This window comes from Phycodurus eques, chromosome 15 (genome assembly GCF_024500275.1).
Source record: "Phycodurus eques isolate BA_2022a chromosome 15, UOR_Pequ_1.1, whole genome shotgun sequence".
Classification (NCBI taxonomy): Eukaryota; Metazoa; Chordata; class Actinopteri; order Syngnathiformes; family Syngnathidae; genus Phycodurus; species Phycodurus eques.
The window spans coordinates 10,350,734-10,378,180 of record NC_084539.1 but is presented as its reverse complement, the minus strand read 5'-3'; the positions used below and the strand labels follow the sequence as shown (position 1 = coordinate 10,378,180).

Here is a 27,447-nt window from a genome sequence, read left to right as displayed (position 1 = left end):
ATTTCAATTTAAGACTAGGACCAAATTTTCGTACACTATAATAAAATGATATGTCTATTTAAAATTGCCATTATTTTCGTGCAAATAGAATTCAATTTAATACTATGCTCCAATTCTAATGCTGTAAATAATAATATTGTTCATAACATTCAATTTAAATCATTTTAAAAGGGCATGAAAGCAGTTTAAAGGACATACAAAACACAGCTGTACGTTTGGATTAAAAGGAAAAATAGTGCACACTTTACAACAAATAATTTGAAAATTTCACAGTGAATTTAGCTTTCTCAAATGGACTGCTCGGTGATTTTAGAGCAGACCTTCACAGCGTGTTAAACAGGCGGTTTCTGTGCTGGAGTGTTATGGAGTGAATCCAGCATGTAAAAGAGAAGGTTAACACATAGTGGTGGCCTTCTTAGGGACGGGAATCACTGTTGAGCGTTTCCACATCGCAGGGACAGTGCTGATGGTCAAAGAGCTCTTGGAAGAGATGCTGGAAAACACCTCCCAGCTGCTCAGCAGAATACTTCAAGAGTCCGCCCGCATTTGTTGTCTGGGCCTGAAGCTGTGTTCATGTTTGTCCTTTTGAGGGCTGACACCACTTCTGCTGTACTGATGGTGTGAACGGAGTCATCAGGTCTGAGAGTGTGAATGATTGAATCGAGCTTAGTGCTATTGTCTTTTTCAAACCTGGCGAAGAAAGAGTTGAGGCTGCTGGGGAGTTCGATGGAACTGCAGTCTGCGATTTGAATGGACCCGCAGCTGGTGGTGACAGAGTTCACTGCTGCCATAGTAACTTGTTTGCTATTATTTTCACGCACTGGTAACGCTACCAGTGACGACCCCTGGCAGGGAAAAGCCGAAAGTCACTCATGATTTCAGTTTAAGACGATGCCCCGATTTTCAGCAACAAAAAATAAAGACATCATATTTGACTGTATTTGCTTTTCTTGACCTGCAGATATTCATTCCATTCAATTTCATTTAAGATAAAGCTCCAATGTTCAAAATCATCATCATTATCATCCTGCAGACACTGATTTTAATTCAAGACTATGATCCAACATTGAAAAAAATATACCCATCGAATGCATGGAAATGAAAAAGTCGAAACAAAATTATGAATAAGTACAGAGGTGGCAAACGTTTTTGTCATGGGCCACGTCGAAATTATGTTTTCCCTCGGTGGGCCTGGGGGGGCTGTGAACACTTATAAACATGATTGCCACATATTATTACATATACACAACAAATTGATGGATAACTAGTTTTGAAATCAGAGGCCGGTAAAAATGGTTTGCTCAACTATGATTCAATTTGTTTTAAAGGGGGAGTTCTAACAAAAAAAATACTACAATGTCACAATGTTATTAAAAGTGAAAACAATTTTCTATTTGGGTTTTTTCACTTTTTGGAAGAAACATTACATTGCAGTTTCCTGGGAGTGTATCAGTGGGCAGAGTCTCCTACTTCGCACCCGCTAGCTATCATCAGCAGCAGGGCATTGAGCTGCAGGACACAAGGGAGCAAAATGGCAAGTGAGAGTTCGCCACTTGTTGCCATTGCCACAGCATTTCGATTCTCTCATGCTTTTTCCCCTTGTTTGCTAGTCCCGCCAGTAGTTACTTTTCGACTTTGTCAGTGGCGGTTCTAACCAGCTTTTAGCAGGGTGGCCAGAGTGGGTCTAGGTTTTATTTTATTTTTTTTATTTTTTTTATTCGGGTGGGGGGGGGGGGGGGGGGGGCTACAATCATCAACTGTGGTTGAGTTGATTATACATCGTATAAGATATAACCCCCTCTGTATGTTTGATTCCTTTTGGCGCATCCATTCGACACGCCCACAGCGTCTGAGAACTGAGAGGTGGCCCTTATTATTCAAGTTGTGAAACCTGATTTTAGATACTAAGCATTTTTTTTTAATTGATTCAAATTTGGTAGTCTTGTTAACATTTTGCTGTGGTTTGTCAAATTTACATGACATTTTTTGGGCCTGCTTAGTGCCACTTGAAGGTTTTGGTGGGCCTTCACATTGGGCAGATCAGGCACTCCTTGGGAATGACTGGGTTACTGTTTGATTCCAAACATGTCAGAAAATAGGCAATAACGCCGATCACTTTTCCGAAAGTAAAAGTGCACGAATGTCTTGTTTTGCTTAAAACACAAAAGTAACAGAGGTCTAAAGAAAACAGAAAGTAGTCCAATTTGACTAAAAATCAGCGGATTTAAAATCTTAATTTATATTTCAAAAGTGGTTCAATTACTTGTTACTTCCTTTCCATCTTGTGTCATCATTGAACAGCTAATTATTTGGTCAGTTGTGATTTAACTTCATTGTATTTTAACTCAGTAGAAGTTGAGCAATTTTAATTAATGCATTTTCCTTTTATGATAATGCTTTGGGCGGCACGGTGATCTAGTTAGCACATCTGCTTCATAGTTCTGAGGACCTTGGTTCAAATCCGGCCTCACCTGAGTGGAGAGTGACTGCGTGGTTCCCCCCCCCCCCCCCCCCCCGGGTACTCCGGTTTCCTCCCACATCCCAAAACATGCATGGTTGGTTAATTGAAGACTAAATTGTCTGGAGGTGTGAATGTGAGTGCAAATGGTTGTTTGTTTATATGTGCCCTGTGATTGGCTGGGGACCAGTTCAGGGCGTACCCCGCCTCTCACCCGAAGTTAGCTGGGATGGGCTCCAGCACGCCTGTGACCCGTGTGAGGATAAGCGGTACAGAACATACATGGATGGATGGATGGATATGGTTTGGTAAATTCAGTGGAGATCAGGAGTGTTATGAATGTATTGTTGAGATTTTATTTACTGTCCTTCAAGCGCTTTACAGCTTCAGTGCTTCGCGTGTTTTTCCAAAATATTCATAAAAAATATTTAAAAAAAAAAAAATGTTCCTAATAACTTTTTGTGTTTAGGTGATAATTTTTTGGATTAGTTAAGCAAGCCCTTACAATGCCGCCGAAGCGCTGTGCCCTTGCGAAAGCTTCCTCCGGAGCGCCTAAGAGGAAGAAGATGACCATCAGCGAAAAAGTCAAACTTTTAGATTTGATCAAAGAGGGCAGAAGTTATGCATCTGTGGCACGCCATTATGGCGTGGATGAATCTACAGTGGGGTGCATCAAGAAAGAGGAAGCAAACATCCGCAAAACTGCTTCAATAAGGAAGCGAAACGTGTGGTAACTCCGCATAATAAGAGAATTGTGAAAATGGAAGCTGCATTGGCATTGTGGATTGCTGATTGCAGGGAAAAGACTGAGTTTGGACATTAATATTATCAGGACAAAATTACTGTATCTTCTTCTTCTTCTTTTCCTTTCGGCTTGTCCCGTTAGGGGTCGCCACAGCGCGTCATCCTTTTCCATGTAAGCCTATCTCCTGCATCCTCCTCTCGAACACCAACTGCCATCATGTCTTCCCTCACGACATCCATCAACTTTCTCTTTGGTCTTCCTCGAGCTCTCTTGCCTGGCAGCTCCATCCTCATCATCCTTCTTCCAATATACTCACTATTTCTCCTCTGGACGTGTCCAAACCATTGAAGTCTGCGCTCTCTAACTTTGTCTCCAAAACATCGAACCTTGGCTGTCCCTCTGATGAGCTCATTTCTAATTTTATCCAACCTGGTCACTCCAAGAGCGAACCTCAACATCTTCATTTCCGCCACCTCCAGCTCTGCTTCCTGTTGTCTCTTCAGTGCCACTGTCTCTAATCCGTACATCATGGCTGGCCTCACTACTGTTTTATAAACTTTGCCCTTCATCCTAGCAGAGACTCTTCTGTCACATAACACACCTGACACCTTCCTCCACCCGTTCCAACCTGCTTTGACCCGTTTCTTCACTTCCTGACCACACTCACCATTGCTCTGGACGGTTGACCCCAAGTATTTAAAGTCCTCCACCCTTGCTATCGCTTCTCCCTGTAGCCTCATTCTTCCCCCACCAGCCCTCTCATTCATGCACATATATTCTGTTTTACTTCGGCTAATCTTCATTCCTCTTCTTTCCAGTGCATGCCTCCATCTCTCTAACTGTTCCTCCAGCTGCTCCCTGCTTTCACTGCAGATCACAATGTCATCTGCAAACATCATGGTCCACGGGGATTCCAGTCTAACCTCATCTGTCAGCCTATCCATCACCACTGCAAAAAGGAAGGGGCTCAGGGCTGATCCCTGATGCAGTCCCACGTCCACCTTAAATTCTTCTGTCACACCTACAGCACACCTCACCGCTGTTCTGCTGCCCTCGTACATGTCCTGTATTATTCTAACATACTTCTCTGCCACTCCAGACTTCCGCATGCAGTACCACAGTTCTTCTCTGGGTACTCTGTCATAGGCTTTCTCTAGATCTACAAAGACACAATGTAGCTCCTTCTGACCTTCTCTGTACTTTTCCATCAACATCCTCAAGGCAAATAATGCATCTGTGGTACTCTTTCTAGGCATGAAACCATACTGTTGCTCGCAAATACTCACTTCTGTCCTGAGTCTATCCTCCACTACTCTTTCCCATAACTTCATTGTGTGGCTCATCAACTTTATTCCTCTATAGTTGCCACAGCTCTGCACATCACCTTTGTTCTTAAAAATGGGCACCAGTACACTTTTCCTCCATTCCTCAGGCATCTTCTCACGCACTAGAATTCTATTGAACAAGCTGGTCAAAAACTTCACAGCCACCTCTCCTAGATGCTTCCATACCTCCACAGGAATGTCATCAGGACCAACTGCCTTTCCATTTTTCATCCTCTTTAATGCCTTTCTAACTTCCCCCTTACTAATCATTGCCACTTCCTGGTCCACCACACTTACCTCTTCTACTCTCCCTTCTCTATCATTTTCCTCATTCATCAACTCCTCGAAGTATTCTTTCCATCTAGCAAGCACACTGCTGGCACCAGTCAACATATTTCCATCTCTATCCTTAATCACCCTAACCTGCTGCACATCCTTCCCATCTCTGTCCCTCTGTCTGGCCAGCCTGTATAGATCCTTTTCTCCTTCTTTAGTGTCCAACCTGCCATACATGTCATCATATGCCTCTTGTTTTGCCTTTGCCACCTCTACCTTTGCCCTGTGTCGCATCTCAATGTATTCCTTTCGCCTCTCCTCGGTCCTCTCAGTGTCCCACTTCTTCTTAGCTAACCTCTTTCCTTGTATGATTTCCTGTACTGTGAGGTTCCACCACCAAGTCTCCTTCTCTCCTTTCCTGCCAGAAGATACACCAAGTACTCTCCTGCCTGCTTCTCTGATCACCTTGGCTGCAGTGGTCCAGTCTTCTGGAAGCTCCTGCCGTCCACCGAGAGCCTGTATCACCTCTTCCCGAAAAGCTGCACAACACTCGTCCTGTCTCAGCTTCCACCACATGGTTCTCTTCTCTGCCTTTGTCTTCCTAATTTTCCTCCCCACCACCAGAGTCATCTTACACACCACCATCCTATGCTGTCTAGCCACACTCTCCCCTACCACTACCTTACAGTTGGTAACCTCTTTCAGATTACATCGTCTGCACAAGATGTAATCCACCTGTGTGCTTCTACCTCCGCTCTTATAGGTCACCCTATGTTCGTGCCTCTTCTGGAAAAAAGTGTTCACTACAGCCATTTGCATCCTTGTTGCAAAGTCTACCACCATCTGTCCCTCCAAGTTCCTTTCCTGGATGCCGTATTTACCCATCACTTCTTCATCACCCCTATTACCTTCACCAACATGTCCATTACAATCTGCACCAATTACGACTCTCTCTCTGACTGGGATGCTAAGAACTACATCATCTAGCTCCTTCCAGAATTTCTCTTTCACCTCTAGGTCACATCCTACCTGTGGGGCATAGCCACTAATCACATTACACATAACACCCTCAATTACAAATTTCAGCCTCATCACTCGATCTGATACTCTTTTCACCTCCAAGACATTCTTAGCCAACTCTTCTTTTAAAATAACCCCGACTCCATTTCTCTTCCCATCGACACCATGGTAAAATAATTTAAACCCTGCCCCTAAACTTCTAGCCTTACTGCCTTTCCACCTGGTCTCCTGGACACACAATATATCAACCTTTCTCCTCATCATCATGTCAACCAACTCCCGAGATTTTCCTGTCATAGTCCCAACATTCAAAGTCCCCACATTCAGTTCTAGGCTCTGTGTTTTCCTCTTCTCTTTCTGCCGAAGAACCCGCTTTCCACCTCCTCTTCTTCTTTGACTTCGACCCACAGTAGCTGAATTTCCAACGGCGCCCCGCAGGTTGACGGCGCCGGTGGCGGACGTTGTTAACCCGGGCCACGACCGATCCGGTATGGAATTCTTTGGATGAACGCTCATATTTGTTTGGCAAGGTTTTAAGCCGGATGCCCTTCCTGACGCAACCCTCTGCATTTATCCGGGCTTGGGACCGGCCTACAGTTTGCACTGACTTGTGCCACCCATAGGGCTGCATTGACAAAATTACTGTATAATAAATGCTAATTATTGTATAAGGTTTTATAATTGAAGATTTAAGTAAATATGTTTACTGTTGTAATCTTTGTCTCTAATATGTAAAGTATAAATACTGTTTACATATTTTAAACATTCTGGTACCCACATACACAACCACGGAGGCGGGGGGGTCCTACTTCGCGTTTTTTTCAACTTTCGCGGGGGTTTCTGGTCCCCATTAACGGCGAAAAACGAGGGAACTCTGTAATTACAAAGTAATTGAGGGCATAGAAGCAATGCTATGTTGTGGATGGAAAATGTGAGGTTGACCACCTTCGAAAATCAATTTCTTAATTATTTCATTGAAAACCAAAACAGTTCTGGAGAATAAATTCATCAACATGTACAGAGCTCCAGGCATGACATGGGAATTTTATTTTGGCCACAATATAGTCGTGACATGCACACAAAATGCTAATATATGACCACAAAATAGTTGTAATTTATGCACAAAATACTAATCGGTGGGCTTGTTATCATTCTGATTAACAACGAAGCAAATGGTGCGCACCTCTGCTGGAAACTGCAATTCCTGGTGTCCCGAAGGCAAGTGTCTTTTCTTATTCTGTTTTCATGACTGGCCTGCAATGCTACGCTAAGGCGCTTCAAACTCTCTTTCCATGCGCCCCCCTTTTTAACTTTGAGCACCTGATCCTCCATTCTGCCTGAACTAAAAGCTGAACAGGACAAAAAAAAAAAAAAAAAAAAAAACTTTGAGCACCTGCCCCTCCAAAGGTCTCTGCACGCCCCTGGTATTAAGTACACTGTATCGTTGAATGAATGGAATGAATCAAAGCCAAATTCCCTCTTATATGTTACACTCAATAAAGACCTGACCTTGGCTACTACAGTTATTTTAATTTTTTTAATAAAACTGATCTAGCTCAAATGCTGAACCCAATTAAAAAATTGACAGTAACACCTCAACTCTGCCTCATTTTTTATGACTGCAAGCTTCCTGTTTCATTACAGGCCACATATAGAAAGTGCTTTGGGCACTGTATGGTGTTGTAGATAAGGCGCCATATACGTGCACTCCATTAACCATTTACTATTTCATTACATTTGATTAGTCATCAACGTCCGTATGAGACTAATATCATACTAGCAGCTGTGTTACAATTTGTTCTAACTAGCGGGCATACACTCCTTGAAGATGGTCATTGCACCGGACTATTGCAATATTAGTCATTCGAACTGCTCTAAGTGCTAGAGGACTCTTCATCTTTTTGCACAATTGTCCAAAAAAAAAACAATGAAAAATGCACCGGCATTACCAGATAACTAGCAACCCTTTACTGCTTTTTTTTTTTTTTTTGTCAATGTCTTTCTGTCTCCAAAGTGTTCTCTGTCAATTGACTGTCTGTTGTCGTACTAGAGCGGCTCCGACTACCGGAGACAAATTCCTTGTGTGTTTTTTGGACATACTTGGCAAATAAAGATGATTCTGATTCTGACTATGCGTAATCGCGGTGAAAACCTTTAAGATGCAATGCAATGGATGTACAATAGCTTGGGAACGGAAGTATTGTACAGTTGTGTTTGAGACACCTGCCTCAAAATTGGGGTTTAAAATCTCCTTCGGAAAAACATTCCAAACACACGCACATGAGCTTCAGCGAATGCTGAATTGTCCATACGCGAATGAGTGTGTAAATGCTTGTTTGTCTGTAGGTGCCCTGCGATTGGCTGGCGACCAGTCCAGAGTGTACCCTACCTCTTGCTTGGGATTGGCTATAGCCTGCTCACGATCCTGATGAGGATAAAGCAAAAATGGATGGATGAGTTCAATCTATTTTTTTCCCCATTCCATCTTCACGTGTCTCGGCTGACGCATAAATCTGAGTCCAAGGCGTGAATGTTATTTTCAAAACCGTCAGGGGCCTGGATGAATTCTATTTTGCATGCAGCAGGAGGACAAAGTGACAAATGGAAAGGAGGCATGATGTTTCACCTCAGGAGATGTGGTGAATGTACATCTTTGTCGGAGGTCTGTGGCGGCGTGTTCCGTGTGTGCCGGAATTATGAGAAGAGGAAAGCCCACAGGGAGCATTTGGAACAACAGGTTATGGATGCATCTCAAAGAGACATTTGGATTGCTTTTTTTTTTAAATTTTATTTTATTTTATTTTTTTTAACACTGTCACAAAAGGGTAGAAGGACAAGTATCATGACAATCACAGAACCAGAAATGTAAGTAACATGACATCGGTAAAATATGAGCAATGCAATTAATTAAAAGGGACATATTTTGGAACATTTCATATTCAACAGCTTGTATCCACATAGGTGGGTCTGTGGAGGGCCCTGCCCAACCATTAAGTGTGAAATGAAAGTCTTTTGTTATTTACCTTTCATCCATCCATATTCTGGACTGGTCTCCAGCCAATCACAGGGCACATAAAGACAGACAACCTTTCATTGAACCTAACGTGCATGTTTTTGTCGTGTGGGAGGAACCTGGAGAAAATGGAGCACATGGAAACTCCACACAAGAGGGCCGGTGCCGAGTTTGGAATGTAGGACCTCGGAAACATCAGCCACATTTGCTAGCAACTAGTCCACTGTGCTGTTTACATTTTTTTTGTCTGTGATCGAGCCATCCTAATACTAAATTACCAAAAAAAACAACAACCACCAAAAAAAAAACACACTGAATTTCTACTTTTATTTACTTTACGGGCACTTGCGCACTTAACTTCTCTTTCTGTTAACACTTTGAAACATTACCTGTACAGCTAATGCTGGTTCTATATTGCAGACGAAACAAGGTATCCACAATATTAGAAACAGTTCTCAATATTATGCAGTCCCACACCACAACAATAAATGATTTATTCGTCTTAAAATATCATACTGTGAGTTTTTAATATATTTCTTAAGAATTAAAAGTGTGTCGATGAGGACTTCTTCAAATCTTGGCTTTTTTTAAAAATCATGTTTTATGCAGGGTGTTTCCAAAATGTGACAATTTGAAATATGAATTCCGGAGGAACTACAATTCATGGCAAACTAAATATTCAACATGCATATATTTTTCTCTTTGACTTTTTTGTGCCATGTCCATGTCCATGTCCATGTCTGGACCCATACACACAGCGAAATGAAAGGAGTGTGGCGCTTGGTCATTTACCTCAAGCAGGAGAGCACAGTGAGACATCGTCATCAATTCAGTTGTTCTCAACCCACTGGAAAGAGAAGGAAGAAAATCAGCACAGAGAGAGCAGAAAAGCAGTGAGATTCATTCTACAAACGCAAGGCACTTTGAAAGCAGAGCACCGTGTCTGCAGTTGAATCACAGTGCAATAGCGACTTTCATCCTGTGTGGAAGGCGGATTACATAGTGAAGGCATTCGTATTTAACTGAATTCAGGCACATGCACAGAGAGTTTTATTATTGTATTCCCTCACCCAGTGAGAATTGATGAGAACCAAAGAATTGGATTGATAAGCAGTATCGCGACTGGAATCACAATTGCTAAATTCTTATGAACTCCCATCCCGACATACTGTAGATACGGAGTTCCTCAAGGCTCCTTTCTATAGCCTCTTTAATGGAATATAAGACCAGTCGGGCCATGAGATCTGCATGACTTAGGTCAGAAAAGAGAGCACAGATTCCAACGCAAACATGGTGAAGCAGCTTTTAGTTGTTATGCTCCACACAAATGGAAAATGTTGCCAGTAGGAGTGAAGCCAGCCCCGACCGAGTGTGACTCTTTATAAATCTTTTCTTCCCCCTCATGCTTTTTAGAGCATGTCCACTTTTAAATGAGCTTTCTTGCACTGTGTGCTTTTTATTTTCTCTTTGTTTTGATATGCTTTTAGGCTGTTTTGTATTTATTTATATTTTTACTTTATTTTTAAACGCGTTTAATTATGTAAAGCACATTGAGTTAACTTGTGTAATGCACTACATACATTTGCTTTGCTCTTATTATTCAACATCCACCTTTTTCCCATTAACTGGGATGATAGAAAAAGTTAAATATGCAGGGAGCACAAACATTTAAATTAACTTTGTACACAGGGTCTTCAGAATTTTATTTTATTTTTTTCCCCCTACAGCAGTGACATAACCGGAATTCGTAAGAAAGTCTCAGTCATGTTAGTATTAATATGTTATTATTTTCTGATTTTGAGAACTTCATTGAAATTGAATCACAATTTTGGACTATTTTATTATATATTTTGAATGAGCAACACTCTTATTCATCCCTCGGGCCATAAGTAGACAATTCAAAACATTTCTATCCAGGAGGCTCACACAATATACCATTTACTTAACGTGTGAAGAAAAATTGGCAAAAGCCGCCCATATTTGTCAGCCAGCAGATGGATGGCAACCGCTGCATCATTATTCTGCGACACTGACCACTAACTAAAGAGTTCAAGATCAACGTCAGGCCGTCACATGAATCTTCAAAGGAGCCCTGTCATCTTATTGGCTTGCTGTGATTCCCATACACGCCCTCCTCTCCTCCAGTGCCTTCCACAAGCTCACTCGATGTGAATCGGAGGCAGCATCCGATTATTCACTGAGGAGGAGCGCGGTGAATGTCTTCACTTCACAACTCATCACAGGTAAATTACTGCGATTTTTATTCTTAATGGGATGGACACATACAATGCCATCACCTTGTTTACCTATGAGTTGAAGATTTTGTTTGGGGATAATATCCTAATTTTGATATGATTTTGATTATGTTAAAGACAGATCATACTTTTAAAAACTCCTGTTACCAAGGTTCAAAATAGTTGATCTTGGCAAATGGAAAGCATGAATCTCCATTTAATGTTGGCTCTTTCGATGCAACCCTTAAAAGCACATTAAAATGTGAATTTATATATATATACACATAAACATACAAACACAATGTGTATACCTGCCCCTTCTAAAATTCTAATTTTTCGCAGTTTCCGCACTTTGATGTTGAAGCTCATCAAACAAATGTAAATAGTAGAACAAATATATCACAAGTAAACATAAAAGGCAGGTTTTTTTTTTTTTTGATTGTTGTTGTTATTTATTAAAGAAAAACAATATTCAAAACTACCTGGCCCTGTGTGAAAAAGCAATTGCCACCTCTGTTAAATCATTAATTGACTGTGGCTAATCACATTTTTACGAAAGCTGAGTCCATTTTCAAAGACCCAAGCCCGATTACCTCCAGAACTGTTCAAACAAGAAATCATGTAAAGAGAACCTGTCTGGCAAAATGAAGTTGGCCAAAAGATCTCAAAAAGCTGCAAAAAACAGATCTAAATAAATTCAACAACAGACGAGAAGTAACGTAATTGAAATCTACCAGTCTGGAAACGGTTACAAAGGACTTTAGGACTCCAGCGAACCACAGTGAGAGTCATTCTCCAGAAATGGAGAAAATGTGCTTCAGTTTATTTTGTTACCTTTGTTTACTCAAGCGATTGAATGTCCATCGGCAGCTGTGTTACAATTTGTTCTAACTAGCGGGTGTAGGCTATATTAAATTTCCAAACAATGTTTACTTTACCATAGATGTGCAGCTGTGTATATTAAGCAAGTTGTCCTTTGCAATAGTCACATTGCACTCTAGCTTGTTTTATCAAGGGCAAAATGATCCCAAACTTTGCATGTTTATTGTCTTTCACGCATGCTTTCTTCCTGGCTCACGCTTATTGCTCTGCAGTAACAGTCCATGTGGAAAAATAAGCATGCTATAAGAATTTGCCATAAAGCGAAGAGCAATATGGCGAGGGACGAGTGTACATGCTTTTCCTTGGAGAGCAACCATAAGTACATTCAATTTCAAGCCTCTGTAAAGGGAGAATAAATGTCTCTAGATGTGACACACCACAGAAAAGAGTGTTGTTAACAACCCTGCCAAATTTGAATGGTTAAAATATCACCAAGTACATAAAATGAGGCTTCACATTCGTGAAAAATCACTCTGTCCTCTCAAACGCTGTGATTGAGTCTGCTGATTGCGCTGAAACCACATCCTGCTCAGCTGTGAATCAAATACTAACACTCCAAACATTTTCTACTTTGTCGAGCATCTTTCGCATGCCTACATATAACTATATGTTTGAGCCACAAAAACATAGCCGCTTAAAGCCTCCGGTGTCTGGAATATATCCGACCGGGCCGTCACAGGGCTTTTATATGCTGTGACAACAAGGCGCTCACTCTAAAGCGGCCACACCAGTGCAAAGCTCCTCCCCACATGCTTGCTGTCAGGTCAGACATTTCCCCCCCCTCGCTCTTCTGCCTCGTGTCCATGACGTGTGCGCGCTCACAGCTACCAATGAAGCGCTCTGAAGTGGCTATACGAGCCCAAAGCCCTGGTCCGCATGCTGACTCTCAACTCTGACTTAAAAAAATAAATAAATAAATAAATTCCCCCCTCCTCAATATTCCGCCAGTCTCTGCGTGACATGCAAGCACTCATTGGCGACAATTAGGTGCTGTAAAGCGGCCACGCCAAGACACTATCTAAACGGAAGATGCATTTTCGGGGTGTAGGCGTAGCTAGCTGGATATAGCTAGAGGATATACGACTCCATTTACATTGATAAGCGACCATAACCCTAACCCATTTACTGTATATTCAAAAACAAAGTTTGACTAGGATAGAAATGCACTAATGGCAATGAGTGCACAATTACTTTTTCCTTATATTATGTTTAGGTACGACCAGGTTAAAAATGTTCTGTTTACATTTTGAATCACAAATTTACATTTATTTTATGGTGTAAAATTGTACATAACAAGTGTAAGACATTTGCATTTCCATTTTGAAGCCGTTAATTTAAAAGCGCTAATTCAAAATTGGAAAACCTCCTCCAAAATATAAACGTTTGTACTGTATGTACAATACATTTACTGTATATATAAAAACTATGGAAACATTAAAGAAGCACAGTTAGTGCAGTATGATACATATTGTTTACATTTAAGCTTTTTTTTTTTTTTTTTTTTAATTATAGTTCTGAACAACCACGTTAACATTTTCCTTTTTACACTCTTAAATTTTACATGAATTATATTTTATACGACGGATGACTGGTTCGAGTGTCTGCCTCACAGATCTGAGGACCGGGGTTCAATCCCCGGCCCCGCCTGTGTGGAGTTTGCATGTTCTCCCCGTGCCTGCGTGGGTTTTCTCCAGGCGCTCCGGTTTCCTCCCACATCCAAAAACACGCGTGGTGGGTTAATTGGGGACTCTAAGTTGCCCGCAGGTGTGAATGTGAGTGCGAATGGTTGTTTGTTTGTATGTGCCCTGCAATTGGCTGGCGACCGGTTCAGGGTGTACCCTGATCTGGTTGCCCCGATAATAGCTGGGATAGGCTCCAGCACGCCCGCGACCCCAGTGAGGAGAAGCGGCTCAGAAAATGGATGGATATATTTTATACTAATTTCAGTGGGTAATATCTTACATCGTGTTGCATGCATTTCAAGGTCGGTACTTTCAAAAAAGACAAAATTGCACCATTACAATGCTTTCACAAATTCAAAGAAAAAGATAAACCGTTGACTGAACCCATGCTGACATTTTCCATTTGCAGAGTTCAGAGAATGACCCTTTCACTCGTCATTTTCCCATTTTGCTGCACTCAAATGTCTTCTTCAACAATCATTAGAAGCTGGTGTTAAAAGGATGAATAGTTTTCCATTTTATAAATGTCAGCAACGATTTATTCATCGTTAAGAGTATCAGATAATTTTAGGCGTGTCCTTCAACTAGCTCAACTTATGCGTGACATTTCGGGTTTGTTGTTTCCTTAAAGAAACATGCTCTCCCTCACTTTTTCAGGACGGACGGTGACGCAACTGCTGAGCTTTGGCGCCATGGAGGCTAACGGCAGCGGCACGCACAAAGACATTTACGAGGTGGCCGTACACGACAACTCCAGCAACCGCAGCTCACAGTTCGCCGACGTGGCCTTGCTGCAGACGTTTAAGCCCCTCATCATCCCGTGCTACGCCCTGGTGGTGGCGGTGGGCGTCTTCGGCAACTACCTGCTCCTCTACGTCATCTGCCGAACACGCAAGATGCACAACGTCACCAACTTCTTCATCGGCAACCTGGCCTTCTCCGACATGCTCATGTGCGTGACGTGCGTGCCCTTCACCCTCGCGTACGCCTTCAACCCCCATGGTTGGGTCTTCGGCCGCTTCATGTGCTACCTGGTGTTCCTCATCCAGCCTGTCACCGTCTACGTTTCGGTCTTCACGCTCACTGCCATCGCTGTGGACAGGTGGGGCACTAAAGTCACGGTTCGCTTCAGTTTCAGATGTTAATCTCTCTGAATGTTTTGAATTAACAATTGTTTGAGAGAAGACTGATGGCAATAGCAGCGGACACGCAACGCTAACGTTAGCATACGTGTTTATTTCGTTTTCTTCTGGCAGGCAATTTTTTTTCTTTTGAAATCTGATAATCGAGCCTTTACTGACGTTGATCGGAAGAGCAGAAAAATGCTCAAATTTGGCGTGATTATTGGTTTGTGTATCCTGCTCTAGACAACAAACTCGACTAATTCAATAGCGCCCCTGCTGGTTTCAGCCAAATTCCATTTTGCCTCAACCAACAATTTTTAACGATCAATAAGTTGATCAATATATTGAATGGATATCACAGTTTTATGAGTCCAACTTAACAGGCTTCTCATATGCATCCAGTTTTCATCCGAATATCCAGCTACAGTAGCCAACAGTGCAAAAGTCGTCCTGTTGTTGTCGTAATGCTTTGATCATACATAACTAAAATGTCACTCAGTAGAGTCGAGACGTCCTCCAAGGCTGAATTTGGGGCCCTTCGTCATTGTTAGTTCATTAGCAGGTGGGTCAATATTACTATGACGTGCCTTTGGTGTTCTTACCAGAATCATGGAGGCATCATGAAATTGTAGCAGAATATGAAACTGAGGTCTTATTATAAGGAGCCAAACAGTTGCACACATACCAGGAGGACAGTGATAAGTCGCTTGGAAGTTTTTCCGTTGAATGCACGTGATTTTGGCATATCCCACACACTGCTCTGCTCACTACAGTGGGAGTAATGAGTGGTTAAATGAAACTAAGTGCATGGTTTTATTTTCCACTCCAACGTTTTTGATAAAACAAGTCATTTTGATCATATTCTATGTTCATAATTATATTGAACATTTTGCATGTGTCTCTGAAATTGCTGTCCACCCTATCATTATGAGGTAACTGCCCCTTTAAGAAACCCTTGCTGTTTTCAGTGTCATTATGACCAGCATTTTGTCTTGTCGAATAAATATTTACACGTGCTTCGTGATTTTCATCATATTATGTGTGTAGCTGGATATTGCCCAGCTTAACATGTCCTCCCGTAGTGAAATATCATAGTGAAATATCAATTCATATAAAAACGTTCAGAAAATTTAAATATTTTTTTAGTTTGCTAAAATATGTTGTTAAGTGAAGGTCAATCATGTGCTCATAAAATGCTAACATTAGCCAAAAATGTCCACCCTGTCAGCAAAGGCACATATTTTGCTGTTTGCATTTAAATTGTCTATTTGCCATAGACCTTGATCCTTTTGCATTTCAAAAGCATAACATGTACAAGACACAATGAACATGATGTTCAATGGAAAATCCTTTTGTGTGTGTCTGTGTGAAATGGTCAAGTCCCAAAGGCACCTTATGGTGATATTGATTCTGGTTACATAGAGTATGAGAAACAGATGGGAACAGACGATCCCATTGATGTTAGACAATCTAATAATCCATACATGTATGTTTTTTTGCGCGAACGCATGCATCCTCAATGTCAAAACGGCTGCTGGGAAAAAGTCCATTAGTGCTACAGATGCATTAGCACAATACTGTATGGTATATTTTTGATAAGTAGACATTTCTTCAGGCAACAGTCGCTGTTAATTATGTATTTCTGTCGAGCACAGCAGCTGCTTTTTACCACCATTAGGAGTAACCTCAATTTTCATTTTCAAATAAATCATTCAGCTGAGCTTCATGATGCTCGTCTCTACTAATTATACATTATAAAGACGCCAGGCTTTTGTACTCGTCTTATGCATATTTATACAAATTGGACAATCCTCTAAATTGCTTGGGGTGTCGTGCTCTAAATCACAAAATGAGCTCAACACGATCTCATCCAAATCTAAGCATATTTTAAAATCCCGAGCAACAAAACACACTGGTTATCCGTGCTGAAAATGTTTAATTCAGTCAGGGAACCTCCAAGGTCGAAAATAATCCATCCCGGGACCTTTGTCAACGTGGAATGTTTTTGTATTTAGAAATAAACTAAATGTTTTCAAAAAGAATGACAAAGTATCAATGAACGCGCTGTCGCAACCCCCTTTTCATGGCGAATCTTTGAAACGATCATCAAACTTGGCCCATCTGTCCTAGTTTTCCTGCTTCCAGCTGGGGCACATTTGAGCGAATTCCCTCGTAGGTTTGTCAGTGTTTGAGGCCTGGAATTTGCCCAAAATGGCTGCTTCAAACCAAAAAAGCCAGACTTCCTGTTCACTTTTAGGCATGTGTCCTTGAGGCTTTTTTTCCTCCCCTGTTACAAAAGACATGTCCACCCAGTTTCATGTTGGCAATTTTTTCATATCTCGAGTGAGTTTTGAGCGGTTGAGATACATTTTCACCAGGATACACACGCTTGCAATAATTGGTGTGTTTTCAGGCATGTTGACCCCCCCCCCCCCCCAAAAAAAGGCTATTCATTTACCTCGGAACCCTTTTTTCATGCCGTATTCTCAAAATGATCATCAAACGCTGACCCTGGGTCCACTGACTGTGTGGCCAAATGGATAAGGCTTTTTTTTATTTATTTTTTTAACCTTGGATCAGAAGGGTTCAAGTTCTTTCATGGTCAGATTTAATAAGCTCCGTGTGATTGACTGGTGACCAAGTGTAGTTAGCATTTTTCTGCAAAGCCCCCCCCAACCCCTAAACAGGATAAGATGACATAGAAAATGGATTGATGGATGGACTGACACCATGCTCCACAAACCATAGATGATACCTAGTATACCTGCTTCTGATTGGGGGTAATTTGACCAAAATCCCTCGTACAAAAATACAAGCCCTAAAGGTATTGTGCTGAATCTTCAAAAGTGAATAGACACTATGATTTTGTTTACATAAGATGACCCAAAAAATCGTGACAGCCAGTATGTGGACAGGGGCTATGCATTGGCATGGCTATAATATATATATAGTGGGTACGGAAAGCATTCAGACCCCCTTAATTTTTTTACTCTTTGTTATATTGCTGTCGTACACAAAGTGTATGTGTGTGTGGATATGAACATGTGGGTGTGTGTGTGTGTGTGTATATATAGTATGTCGCCCCCTGGAGGAAACTACCATCTTTTCGCGACCATAAGGCCCACCGTATTAAAAGGCGCAGTCTCAGTTACGGGGTCTATTTCTGTATTTAACACATACATAAGGCACACTGTATTATTGGGCGCAGGCATTGTAAAACATACGCTATCTTAAAACATACGCTAGCATGAATGCTAGCGTAAGACAGCGGGAGCAAAACCGAGTTCGGTTGTACTTTATTGAAGTATTTAACAATGTACTCATGTTCTTTTTTGATCAATCCTCATCCACAAATCCATCAAAGTCCTCATCTCCTGTATCCGAAATGAACAGCTGGGCAAGTTCTCCATCAAACATGCCGGGTTCCCTCTCGTCATTGTCGGAGTCAGTCTCGTTGCCGGGGTGCTGCTCAGCAATGATGCCGGCGTTTTCCTGCTTCCTCCACTTGCGAACCATGGATTCGTTAATCTTGAATTCTCTCGCGGCTGCTCGATTCCCATGTTCCTCCGCGTAACTAATAGCTTGCAGTTTAAATTGTGCTTCGTAAGCGTGTCTCTTCGTAGGTGTCTTTTTCGGGGGTCCTTAGCCAAACCGATGTTTTGCACAATGCACATACCGGCACTATATACCTACTGGGGGCGTGCCTTTAGCGTCCTCTTTCACGCGCACCCTTGCCTCTCCCCCCCCCCCTGAAGGGAAGATGCCTTTTTGGGGTGTAGGCATCGCTAGCTAGCTAACAGTACGTCGCAATTGCAAACAAAGCTGCTTAAGTTCTTATATAGTGGCGGAGTGGCGACTCATACCAGGCCCCAAGTGTGTCACCGGGCCCCATTTTAGCTATGCCCCAAAAACGCTTTCATTGCATATCACTTTCGATTTATTTAGATGCATCTGTATATAATGCACTTTTCTGTATTTGTAGATATTACGCGACAGTGCACCCCCTGAAGAAGCGCACCTCCATGGCTACCTGTGCGTGCGTCCTCACCGGGATCTGGCTGCTGTCCTGCGGCCTGGTCGCCCCGGCAGTGAGCCACACCTACCACGTGGAGTTCAAGGAAGAAGGCTTCACCATCTGTGAAGAGTTCTGGCTGGGCCAGGAGAAGGCGCGACGGGCCTACGCGTACAGCACCCTGCTGGTCACCTATGTCCTGCCCTTGTCTGCCGTCTTCGTCTCCTACTTGTGCATCACGGTCAAGCTGAAGAAATGCGTGGTTCCCGGGCACAGGACCCAGGAGAAGGCCAGCGCCCAGCAAGCCCGCAAGAGGAAGATCTTCCGGCTGGTAGCCCTTTTGGTGTCCGCCTTCGCCATGTGCTGGCTCCCCATTCATGTTTTCAACATGTTGCGAGACATCGACATCCAGCTCATTAACAAGCGCTTCTTCCTACTCATCCAGCTGCTCTGCCACCTGTGCGCCATGAGCTCGTCCTGCTGCAACCCTTTCCTCTACGCCTGGCTGCACGACCGATTCCGTGCCGAGCTGAGGAAGATGCTCAAGTGCAACAGCCGCGTCGGAGTGCCCGCCAACCGCTGCACCGCCGGCGTGGTCTTGTAGGCTCATGATGAGGAAGGGATGCGAAGGATGCTACTCATTCTACTCTAGAATCATCCATTTGCTACACCTATCCTGTTCAGGGTCAAAGGAGCCTATCCCAGGTGACTTTGGGCGAAAGGCGGACAACACCCTGGACTAGTCGTCAGTCAGTCACAGGGCACCTATTGAGAAAGACAACTATTAACTCAATTCACAACATCCCTGAGAGGGAACTAAAACCATGCTGCCTGCATCGAACTCAGCTTAGTATACCACTACAGCATTCTTGAATCAGTCAACTATTGTACAAGTTTGGAGCTTATCCGATTCCCAGCTGAATTTGGGCGAAAGGTGGACTCCACTCTGGACTTGCCCTCAGTCAATCACAGGACACATATGGAGACAGACAACCATTCACACCTCGCCCTCAATGAGAATCGAACCCAGGATGCCTGCACAGAAGTCAGGCCACTGAACCACTTCAGCACTCTTGAACCAGGCAACTCTATGTCCACCACCATCAAGCTCGTCATGAGACAATCAGGAATCAGGGTACAGTAGGGTCTACTTGACCCTAAGGTCTGTCCAGGATCCAAAATGGTACAATCAACCAGATACTATGTGATGCTCCGATTTGTATAACATCCGTAGAGCAACTCTTTGCATCAGGCTGAATAGTCTCGTGGAGTACGTATTCGATGGTGAGGGAGGATGGAAAGGTGATGAAGGGCAGCAGCGGCAACCCATTATTAGCCGCAGTCCCCACATCACTTGTCCTCTCCAATATCTTGAAGATTTGATTTTCTTTTATCAATTGAGTTGTACAGGTTATAGGTTACAGTTATATTCATGGTGGAAAAGCTTTAAATGATTTTTCCTAGTCTAATTTTTTCACACCACAAAAACCTTACATTTGAAAAGGGATGTGTAGACTTTTTATATGCACTGATTTCATATGTAATACAGAGCAGGGATTTTAATTCAAAATCAATTTTCATTTCCTTCCTCATTCAAAAAGCCAAGTAGGCATGACTGGCATTTGCTATGTTGTTGGTTTTTTTTTTGCCATTGACCTATGGGGAAGCATTGATTGAGCCCTACAAAATTCTGCCTAGCAACAAGAAGCTGTGCAAATAATCAAGCACTTTTTTGCCATCTACATTGCTGTGTCTGCTACAGCAAATGCTATCTTAGCTGTATCAAAGCTACACTAACAAAGGGACATATTTGGGGGTGAAGCGCAACAGTGCCTGCTGTTGTCGTGCACGCCCGTGAATTGCAGCCCATTTAAAACAGCACCATTAACTGTCTTGTTGAGTTACAATTTCCACCCTTTATTGGTTTTGCTCATGCTAACATGCTTATTACAAAGTTTGAGCCATGATGTATTATTTACGGTGGAATATAGTTTGTCTGCCATGCTAAAACCACGAGGAGCTTCACCCCCAACATTGAGCCAGCCGGCATCCATTCAGCGAGAAATGCATCTTGTAGGATAGTATGGAGAGGGAAGAGAGCCGGCGTGAAATGAAGTAAAGGGAAGCGAGAGAAAGGAGTAAATGGGACAGATTTGAACCGTTCCCTCTGTATGTGTTCCTCTCCGACGGACGAACTGCTGTTAAAAAACTGCACTTGTTTGTTTCCATTCAAACATGAGTTCCCAATACGAGTGACGTCGTACACGCTATGATCACAGGATGACAATATCAGCATCCCGCCGCACTCATAGTGGTCATTGGAGTTGTCGGAGACTTGCAACATGATCCTCTGTCTCATTGACGAACAACTTCACACAACATGCAGACTGCAGCAACAACAACAACAAAACTCTGGACCTCCTTTAAGCTAAATGCCAATGTGAAGGGAGCTCTTCTTGTATGATTAACAAGGAAATATGTTATGTATTTACTGTTGTTGTTGTTATATTGTAATTACAGAGCTCTATGGGGGGGTTCTTCGGCAGAAAGAGAAGAGGAAAGCACAGAGTCTAGAATTGAATGTGGGGTGTTTTGTGATGTGTCTATAATATGTATTTGTGCACATCACAAATCCTCAGCATCTTCCGATAAAAACTTTTAATGAACAATATAATTGCAGTCAGATAAGGAAAATTGTAAAAAGAAAATAGAACCTTCTCTTGTGTGATTTAGAACAGTTATCCACAAGTGCATAATTGCAGAAGTACAGTAGCTCCATTTTTCATTATTCGCATTCGGCCTGGTCGCTCTGTGACACCCAAGCCTTCTGAGCCGCAGCAAATTCCCTGGCCTCCTGCGGGGTACGGATGTAGGAGTCAATTTCGCTGTCCGAGATCTCCTCGTCACCGGTTATGCCTTCGAGTCTTTCTGCCACCGCTCTCCGTCGCTTAGCGTGAATCACACACGGTGGCGCGAAAACCATCCTCTTACCCCAGTTGGGTTCTAGATCTTGATGAGCCTTGAACTCTCTACCCTCTCCTGGCTGTTTAGACTTCTCAGAACGTTGACTGGTTGCGCATAAAATCTGATCTTCGGGCTCAGAGGGATTTGCCTCTTCACAGCAGAGTTGACTTTCCTCCCGCATGGCCTGCTCGTGGCTCCTCAAAGCCCGCCGTAGTAACGCGTATCTGTTCTTGACAATATCCTCCACGTACCTGACCACATTGCCCGACGTAACAGGATCCGTCACCCAAGGGATCTCCTTCCCCAGTTTGCAAAGCACACTCTTGATCTCGCCCACTCTCTTGGCGGCAGTCTGATTCTGTCTCACCTTGGCGATACGACAGAATTTTGGCAGGGACATATTGAGGCGAACAAGGTTGGGTTTTAGAGACTGCCAGGCCAAGTAGACCGTCGCCATCATTAAGGGTACGGGCCTGCGTCCGGTCACGATCCAGGAGTCGGCGGCCAGCTCTACCAGGGACAAGGCTCGTTCTTGTATGTCCCTGTGGTCCTCGGCAAGGCCTTCGGGCAAGTCGAGGGAGCTAATTTTGTACCTGACAGACAGGGTGGGGGAAACGTAAATAATGCTGAGCTCACAAGATCCACTGCAAGTGTGCAAATTTAGAAGGTTCTCCCCCATAAACCATATCAACACTACCATTGAAGAGGGGAAAAAAATATACACTTCTAAAATAATATAAAATAATAATTCTCCAAAAACAGAATTGTATTTTCCAAACACATATCTTATTCATTTTTTCATCAACATTTTAGTACTGTTTCTTGTGGCCCCTTCTGAGACATTTAGTCTGTCTGTGGTCACTTGAGCTAAAGTCTCACGAGGTCTTGTGAGATTTAGAAGAAGGTTTTGTGCGAATTTAAATGCGTTTTTTTTCAGAAAATTATGGCATATTTAAGGTTTCACTCCAGGTGAAAATGTTTGGTATTTTAATGCAGTGATTCACAACCACTGCACCGCGGTACAGTCTGCTGTGACAGATCATCAGGTGTGCTGTGGGAAATTATCTCATTTTTCCTTAATTGTTGCAAAATGATTATTTAGTTACTGCAAATAGTGTATATTTCTTCATATATGCCAGCAATATAGAGTGACAGGCAGGACAAATACTCTTCCCTTATATGGCAGAAGGTACAGTTAACATGTGGAGCCATCATTATTAAGTACAGTAAACCCACGCAATAGGTGAAAATCTCCATTTTAGAGCGCCCATATAAAAAAACTAAACACATTTAAATGATTAAAACACACTTTTAAACAGACCGTAAATGTATTTGAACACACAAATTTGCCAGCATATAATGTATACAAAATACTGCACATATTGGACAATCTGTGCCTTTTAGAGGTGGGGTCAGCCAATGTGCCATTATGTGTCATGTGAGTGTTTGAGCGTGAGATGTGGCTGACAGAAGGAGTGAGTGTACTAATTGTGTTTATTTATTTGACTGTCCTTGCGGTGTCCAAAAACAGCTGAAAGTATATCGGCGACTGTGGCTCTCCTTTCCCACATGCGAGGGCAGTACAGATTTCTGCAGCATAGCGGGGATTTCCGCGATAGACTGGCACGTACATTCTCACCGAAAATCTGCAATGTTCACTGTAAAGACGCTTTGCGACGTTTTTGTTTCGTGGTGAGATTTTTCTATTGTAAAAAAATGTGCCTCACTTCAATAAAGGTTGGGAAACAATGCTATGGACAGGATGCACGCTTACTCTTTACAATGAGACTCCATCACGTCGCTAACGCTGATGTGCGGCACTTCGAGCTGGAGAACTTTTATCATCTCATGGTAAACGCCGCCCACCATCGCCATGTCGACCTCCAGCAGGCATGCGATGGTGCACATGCTGACGGGCCAGTTGAGCTGCCTGCAGCTCACCAGCACGCAGCAGCCAACCAGAGTCTCCTTCTTCTGCAGGCTCACCTTCAGGAAGCTCTCGTGCTCATAAGCCTGCGTGAAATACTCGCTCGCTATCCTCTCGATTTCACTGTTGACCCGCAGGACTCTGCAGAGGGCTGTTAGTTGCTGCTGGCCTGCGTGGGTGTGACAAAAGCAGAATGTCAAAAATAAATAAATAAATCTTCCACAATTATTAGGAAAGTCGGGTGCACACATAAAGATAATTGGGCCTAAGATTATCCGGAGCGATTATTCTGTGGTGGGAATTGTGTTAAAAGTGATTTTTCCTCCTGATCTGCTCGGAAAATGGTCTTGGCTGACAATCGAAAATGTTAAATGTCATGAATCGATTAATCTATTTTATTTTTTTATTAAGTTGAGTTTATTTCTTTTTTCCTTGTGTGTGAGGTCTCCCCATTAAAAAAAAGTTCAATACATTTGCATTTAATCTTTAAGAACTGATTGTTTTTAAACTTGTACTAATTTTAATTTACCTTTCATGTGCAATACATTTTAATTGAATCATTACTTGTTTTTTTCTAAATGCTCAAAATTTGATCATAACATTTTGATGTTTACATTTTTTTCCTTATATTTAATTCTCATAAATGACAAATGTACAGTATTTCACAAAATAACTTTGTTGTTGCTTAATTTTGATTTTTGTTTGATATTTCTTGTAGTATTCTGTCTTTAGTCTCGGATCATGTTTAATTTCCCCCCCCCCCCATACTCTGGACTTTATTCCCGTAGACCTTGGGGTGTTGTTTTTACCATACCACTACTTTGTCATATACTTTTTTTTCCTGGTAAAATTATCGTTTTATTAAATAGGTAATTTCCAGTTTTTCACATAAGATTTTGTCTTTATTCTTGGAAAGCTACATATTTTTTCTTGAAATATTACAACTTTATAGTACAACATTTTTTTTTTAAATCAATATTTAGGCCTACTACACTCCTGTATTTTAATGTTGGTTATTATGGTGGTACTTGGAGAGCAAAAGAAATAAATTCTTCTTTCGGGTGTCAAATGTTTGTTAAAAAATGGTGTGTGTTCCGGCTTAAGTTGTACACACAGAGTAGCTCACCTTTCCTCTGGTTTAAACATGGCTTTTTAGACACAGCTGTTGTGCGGCTGTAGCTGATATCTGTTAAAAAAAAAAAAAAACAATAATAATAAAGGATGGGGAAAAAAGTCATGAATTTATTTGCACCTCAAAGAGGAGTAATACATGATAGTTAAACACTGTATGGAAACACTGGGTTCACAATAACGGGCAAAGATGTAAATGTTTTGTTTATGTTATTTACATACCTGTGCCTTCGAAAGTATCGTGAGTGAGAGCCCCTTCGGACACCACAGCGCCACAGTCGACACACACCATCTGACGTTGAGTGTAATGGTCCTCCTCTACAACGCTGGAAGAGCCGCAGCAAAGACATTTCAAAGCCGCCGCGGACATGTTGTGTCAGCTCCCACCACCTCCGCCGTGACAAACGACTTTGAAATTTTCACAAGCGACACCGGCGAAACCCGGACGGAAGTAGGCTGAAGTGAGTACAGATATGTATAGGTAGATACGACGCGACCATTTTGAGCTGGGTGCTGAAGGCAACGCTAAGCTAGGGAGGTCAAAGTCGTCAATGCATGTCATGTGTGTTGGACAGCAAGAAAACTAAAAATACCAAAGACGCCGGATCATTGTACCGCATACGGTTGGTTAAAACTAAGCAATTACGAAGAGGGAACTGCGACTGGCCTTTCACATTGTAAAAATAAATAAATATATTAAAACATAGAATGTTTTGTATTGAAAGCATATGCTTTGGCGTTTAAAAATAGTAACCCTCATGAAAATTGGTCGAGAAATTAGCAGGTTATTTCAATGTCCATTCATAGCCGTTGACGGGAACATCGACCTCTTCAACATGGCCCCCACGCAGGCACGTCAGTTAAATGCGTGCTACACTGCGCTGGCGTGTTTAGTGTTCATATCTACGGGAAACGGCCGCTTAGATGAGGGCGTCACAATAACTCCGGGTTGATACAACGTTCTAGAAGACAATAATTCTGCTCTGATACGATACAAGAAAGGAAAAAACTTGTTACGAGATTAAAGTGCTATTTAATAGTAACAATAAATACTATACTGATAAATGTATATTTTTATGCATGTATATTTTTATCCATCCATAGGCGGCACGGTAGACGACTGGTAAGAGCGTCTGCCTCACATTTCTGAGGACTGGGGTTCAATCCCAGCCCTGCCTGGTTTTCTCCGGGCTCTCCGGTTTCCTCCCACATCCCAAAAACATGCATGGTAGGTTAATTGACAACTCTAAATTGCCCGTAGGTGTGAATCATCAGAATCATCTTTATTTGCCAATTATGTCCAAAAAACACAGAAGAAATTTGTCTCCGGTAATTGGAGCCGCTCTAGTACAGTCAATTGACAGAGAACATTTTTGAGACATAAAGAGATTGACAAAAAAACAGTCACTGAGTGGCTGGCAACCAGTTCAGGGTGTACCCCGCCTCCTGCCCGATGATAGCTGAGATAGGTTCCAGCACGCCCCCCGACCCAAGTGAGGATAAGCGGCTCAGAAAACGGATGGATGGATGTCCAGCTCATCCCCGACCTGGACAGGGCACTCCACCCTTTTCCGACTAAGGACCATGGAGAGCACGGCCCATATGAAGCCAACAGGACCACATCATCTGCAAAAAGCAGAGATGCAATACTGAGGCCACCAAACCAGACCCCCTCTACGCCGAGAAATACTGTCTATAAAAGTTACGAACGGAATCGGTGACAAAGGGCAGCCTTGGCGGACGGAGTCCAACCCTCACTGGAAACGAGTCCGACTGACTGCCGGCTATGCGTACCAAACTCTTGACATCGGTCGTACAGGGACCGAACAGCCCGTATCAGGTGGTTCAGTGTACCCCATACTCCCAAAGCACCCCCCACAGGACTCCACGAGGAACACGGTCGAACGCCTTCTCCAAGTCCCCAAAACACATGTAGACTGGTTGTGCAAAGTCCCACGCACCCCGAGGACCTTGCAGAGGGTGTAGAACTGGTCCACTGTTCCACGGCCAGTACGAAAACCACACTGCTCCTCCTGAATCTGAGATTCGACCACCCGACGGACCCTCCTCTCCAGCCCCCCTGAATAGACCTTACCAGGGAGGCTGAGGAGTGTGATCCCCCTGTAGTTGGAACACACCCTCCGGTCCCCCTTCTTAAAAAGGGGGACCACCACCCCAGTCTGCCCATCCCGGGGCACTGTCCCCGATGTCCATGCGATGTTGCAGAGGCGTGTCAACCAGGACAGCCCTTCAACATCCAGAGCCTTGAGGAACTCTGGGCGAATCTCATCCACCCCCGCTGCCTTCCCACCGAGGAGCTTTTTAACCACCTCAGTGACCCCAACCCCAGAGATAGGAGAGCCCGCCTCAGATACCCCAGACTCTGCTTCCTCATGGGAAGGCGTGTCGGTGGAATTGAGAAATGTCTTCGAAGTATTCTCCCCACCGATTCACAATGTCCCGAGTCAAGGTCAGCAGCGCCCCATCCCCACTATACACAGTGTTGGTGGTGCACTGCTTATCCCTCCTGAGACGCCGGATGGTGGACCAGAATTTCTTCGAAGCCGTTCTCCATGGCCTCACCGAACTCCTCCCACGCCCGGGTTTTTGCCTCAGCGACCACCAAAGCCGCATTCCGCTTGGCCAGCCGGTAC

The 27,447-nt window shown here is 43.0% G+C and overlaps 2 protein-coding genes across 2 annotated transcripts; one reads left to right on the top strand and one right to left on the bottom strand.

Annotated features, from left to right (window-relative positions):
• Positions 1-14,270: 14,270 nt before the first annotated feature.
• On the top strand, positions 14,271-19,375 carry LOC133414108 (prolactin-releasing peptide receptor-like). Its single transcript, XM_061699251.1, has 2 exons — positions 14,271-14,737; positions 18,742-19,375. The coding sequence occupies exons 1-2, from the start codon at positions 14,271-14,273 to the stop codon at positions 19,373-19,375; spliced, it is 1,101 nt and encodes a 366-aa protein (XP_061555235.1).
• Positions 19,376-21,421: 2,046 nt separating this feature from the next.
• On the bottom strand, positions 21,422-25,223 carry brf2 (BRF2 RNA polymerase III transcription initiation factor subunit). The gene is made up of 4 exons (XM_061698236.1): positions 25,016-25,223; positions 24,789-24,848; positions 23,510-23,831; positions 21,422-22,328 (listed from the first exon to the last, which is right to left on the bottom strand). Exons 1-4 carry the CDS (start codon positions 25,161-25,163, stop codon positions 21,557-21,559), a joined length of 1,302 nt encoding a protein of 433 aa, XP_061554220.1. The 5' UTR covers positions 25,164-25,223; the 3' UTR covers positions 21,422-21,556.
• Positions 25,224-27,447: the final 2,224 nt, after the last annotated feature.

Bases quoted from the DNA above. Each gene is read 5' to 3' on its own strand.
- LOC133414108 (XM_061699251.1), top strand. From the start codon at position 14,271: ATGCTCTCCCTCACTTTTTCAGGACGGACGGTGACGCAACTGCTGAGC. The intron at 14,738-18,741 runs GTGGGGCACTAA...CTGTATTTGTAG, and splicing joins ACTGCCATCGCTGTGGACAG to ATATTACGCGACAGTGCACC.
- brf2 (XM_061698236.1), bottom strand. From the start codon at position 25,163: ATGTCCGCGGCGGCTTTGAAATGTCTTTGCTGCGGCTCTTCCAGCGTT. The intron at 24,849-25,015 runs GTATGTAAATAA...TTTTTTTAACAG, and splicing joins CGATACTTTCGAAGGCACAG to ATATCAGCTACAGCCGCACA. The intron at 23,832-24,788 runs GTGAGCTACTCT...ACACCCACGCAG, and splicing joins ATGTTTAAACCAGAGGAAAG to GCCAGCAGCAACTAACAGCC.